Raw genomic sequence first — 14,721 nt, 5'->3', positions numbered from 1 at the left:
TTTCAAAGTTTCCTTCTGCAGTGTGGGTTACATGAAACACAACAAATATTGACTGGGGCTGATCACTTCAGTGGATTTTAACCTTCGGTCTTCAGCTCTGCTCCCCTGCAGGACTCTCTCTCTCTCTCTCTCCCACTGCTTTGTTTTGTATTGTGTGTTTTCCGTGTGAGGATATGTGCACACGAGCCCACAGACCTAGAAACATGAGGCATCTTCAGGTGTTACTTCTGGGGCTCCTGCTCCTTCATCAGGGCTGCTGCTTTGAGTTTGTGATAGACGGGGAATGGGAGGACGAGATGGTGAGTTGGGAGGTGTTAAAATAAACATTTACATATATATTCAAGCTTAAGCTTAAGTAAAACTGTGTTAGTAGTCTTGGCCTCATATTGAAGACACAATTTTTTACGCCTGTAATTTTAAGTGAATTTTATGCTTTTCATTGATGTTACAAGAGAGCCACTTGTGTTCCATGTAACAGCCAGTCTGCATAAAATATGTAAGATTAAATCTAAATCACTGTCTTGAAATTTGACCTGCAACAGGTCCAAATACAACAAATTACAAGCAGCTATTCCCTGAAATTCGTGCTTATTGTTATACTATCAAGAAAGATTCTTACATGTTTATATTTATTGTGGCTAAAATGAAAACAAACTAAAAGAAATCTTAAAATTAGAGGCAAATCAGAGTTTTTTGACCTCTGAAATGAGTCTAAATGACGTTAAATGACTGGAAAACATTTCCAAAGATCTTTTATTTACTTTCATTTTCTTTGTTCTGCTAGTCACAGATGCAGGATCATCGGGAGAGACATAAGGTGAGAGCATCTTTTCAAAAGTCGGACTTTTATTTTACCTGCACACTGCATAAAGAGTCTTGAAATGTGGGTTTGTCTTTCTCACTGATGTTGCAATGCTTGTATTCGGCAATCCATGGAATTCACATATTGATTCTTCAAAAATAAACAAAAGCTCAGCAAACAAAGCCACTCTGATCCAGTTTTAAATTCTACATCTGCTCAAATTTAATAACAGTTACTGATGCATGATCTCACCTCAGAGAGCACATTAAGATAGTCTGATCACTTCTGTGTGTATTTCAGAGAGCGATTTTGACCAGTGAGGAGCAGGAAGACTTTGAGGTATGACCCCTCGCTTGTTGTTCAAGCAGTCTCTACTGTGACAGAGTTTAACCTTATCTGATAATCAATACGCTGTTTGAAGAGATCCTCGTGACTGACAGGTTATTGACTTTGTTCACTGTAAATCCTGCTCTGCTTCCCTTTGCTGTCCCTGTTTCTCTGCTTTAGAAGCTAAATTAGCGGAAACGTTTTGTGAAGTCTGACTTTTCTTTCTGGATTTTCTTTTTTCTTATACCTTAAACAGCAGCAAAATACGTTAACAGGGAATAATTGATGTTAATGTCTCTCTACATGGGTGTTTCCAGGATTTGTGAGGCCATGGGGGCCGGGGTTTGGGAGGGGGACAATAATAGTCATGTGGGCTCGTGGGAAATCATGTATTACATTAAACAAAAATACACTGTGAAAAACTAGCTTCATTTAATAATCCGAGCCATTATCTAGTATTTGGGAGTTTTCAGACCCTTTCGTTAATTAAAACTGTAATACTGCAATACTTTCAAAACAATATGCATCATATTAATGAATGATGTAGCTTTGTACAATAATCACAGAAATGTTTAAAGGGGCTTCTTTATTTATCATATATACATGATGGAAGACAGTTTTTAGGGTGTTTTTAGGGTGCCGACACCCCATGGGTTAGACACATCCCTGCCTTTGAGCAAGTAATTTAAAAACAGAAAAAAAGCATTAAGATCAAATCCATGAACATTTAGCAAATATCTGATACTTTTGGGTCTTAAAGTAGAGACACTTAGGGATCAAATCTTACCCAAATATCTTTTATTAATAAAGAGAACTTTATTAAAGGCACTGTACTTGATTTATGTTGCTACAGAATGCAATGAGTTTGTGGTTTAAAGTATATAATATTAGAGAAAGACCTCTTATGAAAACTTGACTGTAGGAAAACTTGGTGAACAAAAGAAAACAAAGTTAAAAACGATCCTGATCAGAAAAGCTAAACATCTCTATGAAACGTGCGGGAAATTTCAAAATCTCGTTCAGATATTGCTTAATTCTCTGCACAGGCCATCCGTGGAGATGACATCACCGTCAGGAGCTACAAAGTGGAAAGCCGCATCACTTCACGGTTTTCCCACACCATCGTCAGGAGCTCTATGGTCAATTCAGGCTCCACTCCCCAGAGCATTGCCTTCAACGTCCAGATCCCAAAACGAGCTTTCATCACCAACTTCACAATGTGAGCCCAGATTCACTCAGTGCAAGCAATCCAGTGAAAGGGGCAGATATAATTGAACCGTATATTCCCTTCAGGAATGTGAATGGGATAACGTTTGTGGGCTCAGTGAAGGAGAAGGCGGTGGCCAGGAACCTGTACGCTCAGGCCAGAGCGAGAAACAAGGCAGCCGGCATCATCAGGTGCAGGAGCAAAACAGCCTCTCGGTTTCATCTCCTTTGTGCAGCTTGTCAGTTAAACTCTTTTGTTTTTTTCTGCTTCACAGGACTAATTCCCAGGACATGGAGACCTTTAAAACAGAGGTCCATGTGCCCTCAGGCAGCAATATTGAATTTGAGCTGCACTACCAGGAGATGATGCACAGGAAGCTGAATCTTTACGAGCATACACTGCACCTGCAGCCAGGGAGGCTGGTGCCACAGCTCCAGGTGAGAAGGTCACAAATAATGTGGACGTGCACTTCACCTGGCGATCCTTTCTAATGCAGTGACATTTCAGGTGGACGTGTACATCTTTGAGCCACAAGGAATTGCAACAGTAAAGGCATCAAACACCTTTGGAGCACAATTTGCAGATCTAATTAAAGTAACGTCCACCAAAGACAAGGTAACACCAGAAATATGTGTATATGTGTAAAATATAAACCTTTACAATATAATAAGATTAGCTGTTTTGTTGTTATTATAACATTATTTTGTCTTCCTATTGTAATTATCAGTTTCTTAGTATCTTAATTTCTTCCTCTTTTTTGAATTTAAATAAATATCCATGAGATCGAAGTAACCCATGAGTACAGTGCCATAAAGCTGAAAATGTTTGTTTTACTTTTAATATATTAATTTATCTTTGATCTCATGGCAAACTTTTACGGAACCGTTTTTGTTAGAAAGCTATAAAACTAATTCTGAAAAAAATAAATACATTAAAAATAAATATATATAATTTATTTTAAATATCATTTTAACTGATAAATGTGATCCTGACTTAATTAAAAAATAAACTTTAGTAATATATATATATACAGACCTCCACTTACTAAGTAATAAACACTGAAAAAAATATTTTCCCCTTTTTTTCTTCTTGTCCTCAGGCTCACATTGTCTTCAAGCCCACCGTACAGCAACAGAAGCAGTGTGAAAACTGCACAGAAAGCGCTGTAGAAGGTGTCATTACTGTTTTATATGATGTGAACAGAGACAGCAATGCTGGGGAACTGCAGGTATCACACACTGAGCCTACAAGTATCATGTAAAAGACGATTTTATTGATACAGTCTTTTAGAAATGACAATCTCTTCATATTCCCGCAGGTCTCAGATGGCCACTTTGTTTACTTCTTTGCTCCGTCCAACCTCTCCCCTCTTCCAAAAAACATTGTGTTCGTCATTGATGTCAGCGGGTCCATGTGGGGGGTCAAAATGAAGCAAGTGAGCAACAGTTGTTTACTCTTTGGTCAACATTTGGTGCACTTTGGCTCCTTCTGCTCCATCTTCATACCTCTTCCATCTTTTGTAAAACACTGCAGCCCAGTGGCGGTTTTTCAGAATACATTTAAACCCAAGCTTCTCTCACAGACGGTGCAGGCCATGAAAGCTATTTTGGACGACCTGACCATCGATGACTACTTCAGCATCGTAGACTTTAACCATAATGTGCGCTGCTGGAGTGAGGGGCTTGTACCTGGCTCCTCCATTCAGATTGCAGATGCCAAGAGATACATTGAGAACATTAAACCCAATGGGGGTATGACACAATAATTATTATACTATTATCAAAAGGAGTGCTCGAATGACCATTCCCATGTTAATGTTTGGATTTTACTGACTGCAGGCACCAACATCAACGAGGCCCTACTGAGAGCTGTTCAGATGTTGGTGAGAGCGTCCAATCACAGGGTCATTGACCCTCGCTCCGTCTCCATGATCATTCTTGTGTCTGATGGAGACCCCACTGTTGGTAAGACTGCCTGATTCAGATAATTCCCATTAGCCATCTTGGACTTTTGGAGCCAGAAATGACCACACTTGGACAAAAGAATGCATCACTTTCAGCTAACCCTAGCAAGATGAGTTAGCAAGCTATTAGTGCTAATAAGATTTTTAAAAAAGCATCAGAAGATTTTCAAACCCCAAATTTGAAAGACAGATCTCTAGGATGATCTGTTGGTACAGTTAGCCACACAACAAACCATTTTACTGCACAGCAGCAACACAATAACAGTTAAAAGGCTCAGGCTAGTTGAGGTGAAGCTTTGCAGGCAGGTAGTAGCCTGTTTTGACTCCTAGTTGTCACTCAAAGAGGTCATGCCACAAATGGAGCCACCCCCAAATGGCTATTTAAAGAACTGCAGGTTTTGAAAATTCTGCATTGGCTTCATTTTTCAGCCCTTAATCTGACCAAAGACATATAAACTAGTCAGCCCTACTGCAGACAAGTTTGCATTTTCTTATCCAGTATATGATATGTGGTTAAGAAGGCGTCATAGAAATACTGGTATAGTCTTTTAATACCAGGATTTTAGGTGTTGGTGATTCTAAAGCCTTTAATGTGGAGTAGAAGAAGTAGTTTTAGATGGAAACAGCTGATTCAAATTTTCTGCAGGTGAGATCAAGCTCAGTGCAATCCAGAAGAATGTAAAGCGAGTGATGAGGGAGGAGTTTTCGCTCTTCTCACTCGGCATCGGTTTCGACGTGGACTATGATTTCCTGGAACGTATTGCCATGGAGAACAGGGGCATGGCTCAGAGGATCTACGCCAACCACGACGCAGCAGAGCAGCTACGGGTACGGCAAGGAAACACAACAAAAAAACCCCATCCAACTCTGCATCACTTACATTCTTCCTCCAAATTTCCAATTTCCTAAAGTCCAAAGCATTCCTTTACTTCAAGCATCTAATCTTTAGGCATCATACTCCCACTTACTGGTAAACTATTTTCTGGGACTCAGTTTGGTAATGAAAAGGTGTGCCAATCACAGTACAAATAAAGAACAGATTTTTCCTGTAAGATAAAATCTACCTTTTTTGTTGGATGCAGAAAATGATGGCCCGTTTAACCATCAAAACTGTCGGTTATCACCTCCTTTTCTTCTCTCTCCACAGGCGTTTTATAGCCAGGTTTCCTCTCCCCTGTTGAGGAAAATCACTGTTCAATTCCAAGCGGACTCAGTTGCAGAAGTCACTCAGAATCACTTTGATAAATTTTTCAGCGGCTCTGAGCTGGTGGTGGCTGGGAAGGTGCTGCCGTCTGAGAGCAACACGCTGACCAGCCTCACCACGGGGTCTGCTGTAAGTGCAACACACCCAGTCATACACCTAACATGCTTACTTAAAAAATAGCCCGAGTAGTAAGGACATGAAGGAATGAAGCCTTACTACCAGTATCCCGTGGTACATTTCGTCCTGCAGGCACGTCTGGACATTATTTTGGAGACGGACGCCGACACCACAGAGCTGGACGCAGAGCTGGCCAAGCAGCAGCACTCTTTCACTGGCTTTGCCCGCCAGATGTGGGCTTACCTTACCATTAAACAGCTGATCAGTGAAAGGTGACGGCTGACCAGTTGCTTCATTTCTTTATACATAGGAGACATTTCTGGTTGATCATTATTGCCAAATCTCAGCTTGACATGGAAATATCATTTGGAATATAACACCAAGTAATGTCAGTGGCCCTCTAATAAGGGCAGAGTCAAACCCCTGAAAGAAAACATGATTTCTATATAAATATCCTTGAAGACAACGGCAAATTTGTGGAATTGTCAGTATTTAACAGCTGCGGTGTGGCTCCCCTCCAGGTCTCTGGCTACAACAGCTGTCAAAAAGAGGAAGATCACCCAGCGGATTATGACTCTGGCTGTGGAGCATCAGTTTGTCACTCCGTTCACCGCTCTGCTAGTGGAGAGCGGGGACGCCACGGAGAGGTTGCTGGCTGACTCTCCAAAGGACCCCAAACATGGCTGCTGCTCAGGTGCATGGCAAACGGCAGCATGACACTAAACAAAACAGGTGCTACATGGCTGAGGAAGATGAGGAAGGGAAAGGATCCTAAAGCATTTAAAGCACATGTAGAATAAAAGGGCACAAAATGGGATCATACATATATGAATGAAATGCTGTACATGCAAAATATAATACTTTATTCTCTCACATGTTTACAGGAGGAGGATCAAGTGGTCCACCTCCTGTGGAAGTTCTTGTGTACCAGCCTCCACCCTGGGTCATGCCAACCCCAGCACTCTCAATGGGTGAGGTTTTGGAGGGTCCAAAAGAGGAGATCACTCTGCCAGAACGGGTTAACCTTGGTAATACAGGCTGTACACACTCTTACTAAGCATCATGAGTACCTTTCCAGCTGCAGTGTTCCCTGTGAACACGACATAGTGAGTAACCAGCTCAGTGCATCTCTTCCAGTGGATAACGACCCTCACTTCATCATCCATCTGCCCAGAAGTAACATGGACATCTGCTTCAACATTGACTCCAAACCCGGTCATATTCTTAACCTGCTTTCTGACAGTGGAACAGGTAGTAAATGTTCAAAGAAATATGTTTTGGTGTTTTGTTAATCATGACTATATCTACAGTTTACTACTGTAAACAACCATGACGACTTCTCTAAGTAATTTGCAGATCATAAGCTGTATAGAAAAGATTGAAGGAGCCAAAATGATATTGGTGGTTGGTTGGACTTCCATTTTTATGTCAGAATGGTAGCATTTTAGCAGTCACCATCTTGGTTTTCTGAAACTAGACAACACATGTGAGGACCCAGAGAACCAGAGGACGCTAACCACTCTCTAGTAGCCATTATAATTCACAAACAACAGCATACCGCAATAGGCTAAATAAGATAAATCCCTAGACTCATTAGGAAAATGCTTTCTGAGGAATTAAAAGGAAGAGGAAAGGTAATTTTGTCAGAGGCTTCCTCACAATCTGACTTATTTTTGTAACCAGAAAAGTCACCCCCTGCTGGTCAGTAGAAAAAAAATAAAGCACTCCATCTTTTATGTACAGTTTATGTTGCAGACCTGAAGTGAATTTTAATTTATTCAATCTTTAGTCTATTAAATTCCAAATTTAACTGAATATTATGCGGCACAATAGTTCATAGATTAACCTCCCTCTCCTGTCCTTAAGGTGTAACTGTGAATGGTCAGTTAATTGGCTCTAAGAAAGTGAACAAACGCACCTACTTTGGCACCATCGGCATCTACTACCAGCCGGACGGAATCAGTGTGATTGTCAGTACTGATGGGATCACCATGACTGATGGCAGAAACAACCACTCCTTCACCTGGGGGTCTACAGCTGAAATAAGACAGGATGGGTAGCTGACTTACCTTTAATTGCTGTTTCTACCTTGCTGTCAGATCCTTTGGGCTAAAGTTGTTTTGTTTCTATTTCAGGATAAGGATTTCCATTGTAAAGAATTCTAATGTCATCATCACAATAAATAATAGTACCCAGGTGATGGTGTTGCTTCACCGTGTGTGGAAGAAACACCCTGTTAATGTTGACTTTCTTGGGATTTACATTCCCAATGAGAACCAGTATTCACCTCTAGTCCACGGACTCATAGGTAGGTCTAGGTGGAGTGAAACACACAGTATCCTCACAGTAATCAAACATTAATGTTGTCAAAATTGTTACGTTTAATAGAGAAGTAAAGCATGGCAGTGTTATAAGATACTAATCAAGGAGCTAGCAATGGCCCAGAGGTAAGATAATAAAAACAGCATGGGCCGCATGATCGAGCCTTGAGGAACCCCATGCAAATGTGGAACAGAAGAAGATGTAATTATTGATATAAATATTGAAGTGTTTGCCATACAATACAAAGTACAAAGAAGACCACTGAAGTTCAGTAAGCACAATTAAGACTGCTCAATTAAAAATCAGAGTCATGACTCTTTTGGTCAAAAGTGACATCCCAGTTATTTAACTACTTTTAAAACATCATGTTTTTGTTTGTTCAAAGTATTATTTGTGGTTGTTAGACTCAAACCAGGCAATTTTTTTCTAGTATTCAATCGTGGTGAGCTTGTATAAATTATAGCTTTAATATCCTGTACTTAGCTGACAGGAGTTTTAACCATTGTGGTTTTCTCCTGGTGTGGTCTATCTGCTTCAAGATTCAAGATGCTTCTCTGTACACGCTGGTTGTAACAAATGGTTATTTTATTTATCGTTGCCTTTTTAGCTTGAAGCAGTCTGGCCATTCTCCTCTAACTCAATGAATTTTTCTCCCAGAGAACTGGGTGACCATTCTCTGTAAACCTTAGAAATAGCTCTCTGGGAAAATCCCATCAGATTAGCAGTTTCTGAAATACTTAGACCAACCCATCTGGCACCAACCGCAACACTTAATCACATAAGGCCAGTCTCGTAAGGCCAATAATCTTGGCCTTGCGAGATGCAATAGTGCAAATGCATTTGAAGCAGAACTTTTCTTGCTCTCATATTGTCTTTTTGTGTTAATTCAGCTCATGTTTGAGCTTACAATATACTAAATATCAAAGATAGAGTTTAAGCTAAAAATGTGGTCCCACAGGGCAGTTTTCCATTGAGCCTGAGGTCATCTTATACGACATCCACAAAGGAGCTGACCCCCTAAAGAAGGAGGCCACTATGGAAGTGAAGGGCAACAAGCTGCTTGTCACCAGGTATGTCTTGAGCCACAAAAAAAAGACAAAAACAAAAACAACAATAAAAAAAATGTTAATAAGAAACCTTCTTGTTAAAACTTTACATTCTTGTTTTTGTGTGTGTCAGGGGGTGGCAGAAGGACTACAGGCGTGATAAGAAGCGTGGCTCCAACGTCTACTGCTGGTTCATTCACAACAGTGGGAAGGGCTTCATTGACGGCCACTACTCACAATACATTGTCCCAAATCTAAGCAGCTTCCTCCACATGCCCTGAGAAGCCAGATCCACACTAAATTACCCTGTCCTGCTATTAATCCCCAGGGGTCAGTAGAGAAAATTAGAACCATATGAGTGAAGGGGAATGTCTTTTTTTCCATTGATGTGCAACTAAATTTATTAATCTTATTTTCCAGAGGACACCAGGAGTAACTTTTGTCAAATTTATTTTGAGAAAATATACATCTGAAATGTCAAAACTGACTCAAATACTAAATAAAAACAAACAAAAACAAACTGCTCAAAGTTCTTCTGGTTTGTTCAAGCAGGTGAAGTATGGGACATACACAAGAGATTCCCGGGGAATAAACTCTGACACAGTAGAGTCCTTCAGCTAAAAAGCTACCTGAGGTTTAAACAGGAAGTATGCTTATTCAGGCCAGTTTTGAGAAATCCTCGTAGGCAATGTCCACTCTCTTTCCTTTCTGAGGTCCCTGAGGATGAAGAAGAAAAGACATTTGAATGGCTACAGCAGAACAGAACTTTGACAATACCTAAAACAAACCCAAAATATTAATCCTGAAAACAGGGAGCAATAATTTGGTCATAGTCGGACCTATTACAGCCTGACTAAATGTTTTTCCTTTCAATATATAATGAATACTGTGAAATTAGATTATTCCTAAACTGTTTGACACACCTTAAATCATTTAGCTGATCTTTTTTTATATTCGTGCATGTGCAGACTTTTTGATGGGCGGGGCTATGTAATTATGCACGGACTGATTTGCGCATTTACAACACAGAAGAAGTCCAAACATGGACGAACTAGTTTCCCCCCCCCCCAAAAACAAACAAACAAACAAACAAACAAAAAAAAAACACCGTTAGCGTTAATGCGGCTTAAACATGGTCATCACGATTAAAATTTTTTAATGCTCTCAACCCATCTGGAGCGCAGAATGAACAAAATTTGGACAAACTGCCGAAATGCGTTGACAGAGACATTTCAGGGATTTAGACTCAGTCTGCGCTCCAGATGGGTTAATTGTTAATCGCGTTAGTCGTGATGACGGCGCGTTAACGCTGACAGCACTAAAAAAATATATAAAGTCGCCAATTTAGGATTTCTTTGGCTTTAACCCCGATGAAAGAGGTAAACCTAAGGATGTAACCAAAGCGGTGTGCCACTTGTGCAGACGTATAGTGCGAGAAAAGTACTCAAACACGGCTAACTTGCATGAGCATATACGTGTCCACCATCGGGCTGAGTAAGTTAGGCTATCACCAGCTTCTGCAGCTCCATCAACAAGCATTTGGGTGCACTCTGAAGAGGGTGCATTTGCTCACAGATGATGAGGGTGCTGTTAAAACAGCGCTAATATTTTGTTTCTGTTGACTGCTTCTATTAGCTCCATCATTATTAGCAAACTTACTAATTTTAATGGTTTAAACACTGTTTAATTCAGTGCCATCAGAAATGATTGCTTAAGAGAATTCTGCATTAAAAAATAAATTAAGCAATTTGTTATTCACAAAAGCTCTTTTTTTCTTTATAAACATAAGGACTCATATGTAATATTGATTGAACAAACAAAGCAATGTGAAGACTTTTGACTACAGAAGTACATTAACTTTTACAGACAAAACTATGTTTTAACATCACAGGGACTTCCTTTGGATGATTAAAAGCGGAAAGGTCAAAATACTTACAGAGTCAAGAGTGAGTGCAGCGCTGAAATGTTTTTCATCAATGCCCTCTAGCAGAGCCTCCATATCTCTGTAAGGACCGTTCAGGATCAAAACTCGTTTACCTGCAGCAAGTTTGAGAACAGGTTTACTACCAGAACAATTAACATTTCAAGAACGGTTTTTCTGTGATTTATAGAGCTGTGATTTATACCTGGGGCAGGTATAACTGTCTCTAAGTGATTCTGGTCCAGTTTCAGTTTGTCTCCAGAGTCGATCATTTTTACCACTGCGGTGTATTTGTCTCGTACCTCCTATGAATGAAAAGGATCCGCAGATGTAAGCACCACAGACCTTTAAAGTTTACACACTGCAACCCAAATTTAAATCTAAAGAAAATACTTTACCATGATGACAGCCTTCTTTTTGTGGTATTTCTCCCCCAGTCTTTTGGTGATTACTTTTACTATAATATTGGGCTGCAGCCAGTCATCAGTTCTCACCGGCTGCTGCTGCTGTTGTTTTTTCTTCTCCATCTGTGCAAAAAGGAATCACATACCTGATCAATGAACCTGGCTGCAGTTAACCGAAGACAATGCAAACAAAACAAGAATCACAACCTCTATGATCTCCTCCAAAGCTGATTTCTTCTTCTTTTCCCCTCCTCTGAAGTCTGAGCTGGAGTCTTTCCTTTTTACTGAGGTCGAAGACGAAGATGATGCTGCTTTAAGCGCACTAGCACCCAGAACCGAACTAAAGGAGGACAGGAGCACTCAGTTAGAGGCTGAAGTATTTTACATTAATGTATCTTACACAGAGACCTCTGTACCTTGATTTGGAGGGGCCAGCGACAGAAGAACAGGCACCCAAGTTGAAAGCAACTGTAAGACAGAAATAAGTAAGGGTGAGGGGGAAAAAAAACAACTTTCTAGCAAATGTATTAAGAAAATAAGAAAAAACACAAACCTTTTTCTTCCTCACTCTCCCGTTTGAGCTCTGTGTAGACTGGAGTTTCCTGTAGAATAAAACCACCTTGATTATAAAGAGCTGAACCAGCAAATACAGTACGAGGCTTGGGTCTGCCCTGTTGGTACTCACATCAGTGCCTTTGCCTTCACGGCCTTTGCGGACCTGCTCCTCGATCATTCTGGCACTCCTCTCCTCGTCGTCAAGCTCCTGTTTCTTCTTTCTCGCCTGCTCCTCTTGGCGTCGGATGGTCTCTGGGTCGCGGTCGATGTACTGGATGTACCAGCCTTTGGGGGTTTCATCAACTTTGCAAAAACCTGTTGACGATTTCAAACAAGGTTAAAGTACCATTATATTCCTTTGCATTAACTGCAAAAAGGTTACATCTAGATGAGAGACCTGTCAATTTACCAGTCAGTGATTTGTAATGCCTCATCAATCTACATATACATAATGGACATCAATTTCCAATTCAATTTAATTGTGTATCTAAATAGCACCAAATCACAACAGCAGTTTTCTCAAGGTGCTTTATATTGTAAAGACCCTACAATAATACAAAGAAAAGAGTTTTTCAGGTTTTTCACTCCTTAAAAATTGTCAATTTTTTTTGCCCAAGCTGTGGAAGCAGGTGGTTTGATGAAAGGTAAAAATACTGACTCTAAGTGAAAACTACTCATTACTGATTTCACCTAGTTTTCACCACAGCTGAATCTTCTTCCTCTCCCTTTAAGGGTTGCCACAGCAGATCATCTGCCTCCGTGTCACCTTATCCCTAGCATCCTCCTCTGCATGTCTTCCTTGATTATTTTTTTTCCTCTTGCTTGTCAGCTCCATCTCTAACATCCTTTGTCTAGTACATCCACTGCCCCTCCTGTGCACATGTCCAAACCATCCCAGCATTGCCTCTCTAACTTTGCCCCCAAACTGCTCAACCTGAGCCGTTCCTCTGATAAACTCAGTTATAATCCTGTCCCTCATGGTCACTCAGAATTAAAATCTTAACATCTTCAATTCTGCCGCCTCCAGCTCTCTAGCAGGCCTCACTCCATTTGGTAAACCTTCTCTTTCACTTGCTGTGTTCCTTCTATCACAAATCATCTCTGACACTCATCTGCAGCCACTCCACCCTGCCTACGATGTCTTTTTCACCTTACCCGTGCTCTGTCTGTAGCTGTGGATTTCAACTCATCTATCTTTGCTACTTCTGCAACTTCCCCTTGTTACCAGCATTTCAGTTAAAAGAAACACCATCAGTAGCCCGTAGCTGTCCAATCAACAAGCCCAACACACTATTTTGTTAACTGGTCATTTAAATGTGTTCTTTTAGAATAAAACATTGCATAAATGATTGATTAGATGTGGTTTGTAGTTGAAAGCGAAGCTGCTCAATATATAAACACCCACCTAATTTCACCCTGCTGAAAACTACTCACAAAAACACTTAGGCTGTGATCAAAACACTTTTACTACAGAAGAAAAACACAAGAGTGCATTTCCACAGACCATATTTATTCTTTTCGTAGGTTTCAGACCACCCTGTAGTTCAGTGTTTCACACCAGCTTACCCTCTCTGCCCAGCCACTTGGTGAAGTCGGTCAGAGTCTCCCACTGCGTGGAGTTCATATGGATGTGCTCCCGGTGACTGATGTACTCATTGTAGACGATGTTGTTGTGTACTCGCTTGGTCCCTGTGGATGAGAAAGGAGCAACAAACATTCTTATAACTGACTACAGACAGCTGCTGCTGCAGAAACATCTGGATGACTAGCAAACCCCATCTCACCAAATCGTCTCCTGAGCAGCTCCAGGAAGTCACTTTTGAATTCACTGGGAGAAAAGCAACAAGAATAAAGGCTTATGATCTTTTTCATTAAATCACAAACGTGACGGAAGAAGAAACATGACGTAACTCACTCTGAGAAGTAGTCCATGAACTTGGTGGGGTTCTCAGAGGCCAGCAGTAGCTGCCTCTGGTGGGACTCGGACATGCAGTGACACTTAAATCCGTTCTGTCACCAACAAAAACACAGTTTAGAGTTTAAAATCCTTTAGAAGTACAACGAATACACCTAAAAAAAAGACCCATTTAATGAACATCTTACCTCGTCCCTGCATTGTTTCTGACACATCTGGCAATACCATCTCAACTTCTGTAGACCTTTGGCTTTTATTCGGTTACTTATCGCTTTGGGTGAAAGAAAATCCGCTTTTCCCATTATGACTAGTTAACTTTAACACGAAACACTTTAGAAAATGATTTTAAAAAACGTGTTTTTCCTCGAAAAGCTGCTCAAACGAGCGCTCGCTGCTAGGGTAAACAGTTTCCGCGTGTGCTTCTACGTCATACCCTCGCGAATAAACGAAAAAACTCGCGATACTCTTGCTGCGCGTTTGTGCTCCTCATAAAGATTGTGTTTTCTGGAATTTTCTTGTACATAACGTTCCGGAAAACACATTCACAAAATGTTTTAACTGTTTTAACATTTAACTAATGTTTCTGCGTTTCATTTAATTGTCCTACAAGAAAAAACGAGTAAAAGATTATTTAAAAGTCTTTTCTTTTGCTAAATAAGAAGAAAAACTCGAAACAAACCAACAAAAAAAAGAAAAAAGAAAAAAGATGTTTCTAGCTAATATAATAAAATCTTAATTATAGCCCAAGCAAATATTTTGTGGAATTCAATATTTTTCAGTAATTTATTTTTATTTAAACTACATGTAAAAGATAAACTACAAAAGGAAGATGTATGTATGGTTGTGTATGCTACATGGGAACAGATGACTCTTCAGGAGTACTTCATTAACGGTAAGAATTTTGACAGTAAGTCGAGAATTTTCTTTAATTTGTTTTT

General features: G+C 40.2%; 2 protein-coding genes across 3 annotated transcripts; one reads left to right on the top strand and one right to left on the bottom strand.

The window, feature by feature from the left end:
- Nucleotides 1-103: 103 nt before the first annotated feature.
- itih2 (inter-alpha-trypsin inhibitor heavy chain 2) lies at nt 104-9,504 on the top strand. 2 transcript variants are annotated; one of them, XM_085386524.1, is made up of 21 exons: nt 104-299; nt 785-817; nt 1,103-1,141; nt 2,176-2,348; nt 2,423-2,527; nt 2,611-2,773; nt 2,844-2,951; nt 3,436-3,564; nt 3,655-3,771; nt 3,919-4,087; nt 4,175-4,300; nt 4,946-5,127; nt 5,447-5,632; nt 5,753-5,892; nt 6,142-6,314; nt 6,508-6,648; nt 6,758-6,871; nt 7,487-7,676; nt 7,756-7,928; nt 8,901-9,012; nt 9,122-9,504. In XM_085386524.1, the coding sequence occupies exons 1-21, from the start codon at nt 174-176 to the stop codon at nt 9,267-9,269; spliced, it is 2,847 nt and encodes a 948-aa protein (XP_085242650.1). In that variant the 5' UTR covers nt 104-173; the 3' UTR covers nt 9,270-9,504. The 2 variants fall into 2 exon arrangements, with proteins under 2 accessions (XP_085242650.1, XP_085242651.1); XM_085386525.1 differs by having other exon boundaries at nt 120-299; nt 6,505-6,648.
- An 8-nt stretch (nt 9,505-9,512) lies between these two features.
- kin (Kin17 DNA and RNA binding protein) lies at nt 9,513-14,215 on the bottom strand. Its single transcript, XM_085386526.1, has 12 exons — nt 13,972-14,215; nt 13,784-13,878; nt 13,653-13,696; nt 13,435-13,557; nt 11,999-12,183; nt 11,867-11,915; nt 11,730-11,781; nt 11,521-11,653; nt 11,308-11,436; nt 11,115-11,214; nt 10,925-11,025; nt 9,513-9,705 (listed from the first exon to the last, which is right to left on the bottom strand). The coding sequence occupies exons 1-12, from the start codon at nt 14,083-14,085 to the stop codon at nt 9,646-9,648; spliced, it is 1,185 nt and encodes a 394-aa protein (XP_085242652.1). The 5' UTR covers nt 14,086-14,215; the 3' UTR covers nt 9,513-9,645.
- Nucleotides 14,216-14,721: the final 506 nt, after the last annotated feature.

Source organism: Rhamphochromis longiceps, linkage group LG17 (assembly GCF_057381845.1).
Source record: "Rhamphochromis longiceps isolate RC_006_pf linkage group LG17, R_longiceps_female_GT1.1, whole genome shotgun sequence".
NCBI classification, from domain to species: domain Eukaryota; kingdom Metazoa; phylum Chordata; class Actinopteri; order Cichliformes; family Cichlidae; genus Rhamphochromis; species Rhamphochromis longiceps.
This window is presented reverse-complemented; position numbering and strand designations above follow the sequence as displayed.

Coding starts and splice junctions, on each gene's coding strand:
- kin (XM_085386526.1), bottom strand. CDS start 14,085: ATGGGAAAAGCGGATTTTCTTTCACCCAAAGCGATAAGTAACCGAATA. Junction 13,697..13,783: donor TTCATGGACTACTTCTCAGA/GTGAGTTACGTC, acceptor CTTTTCTCCCAG/TGAATTCAAAAGTGACTTCC. Junction 11,654..11,729: donor GCTGGCCCCTCCAAATCAAG/GTACAGAGGTCT, acceptor GTCCTCCTTTAG/TTCGGTTCTGGGTGCTAGTG.
- itih2 (XM_085386525.1), top strand. CDS start 174: ATGTGCACACGAGCCCACAGACCTAGAAACATGAGGCATCTTCAGGTG. Junction 2,349..2,422: donor TTCATCACCAACTTCACAAT/GTGAGCCCAGAT, acceptor TATTCCCTTCAG/GAATGTGAATGGGATAACGT. Junction 5,128..5,446: donor ACGCAGCAGAGCAGCTACGG/GTACGGCAAGGA, acceptor CTCTCTCCACAG/GCGTTTTATAGCCAGGTTTC.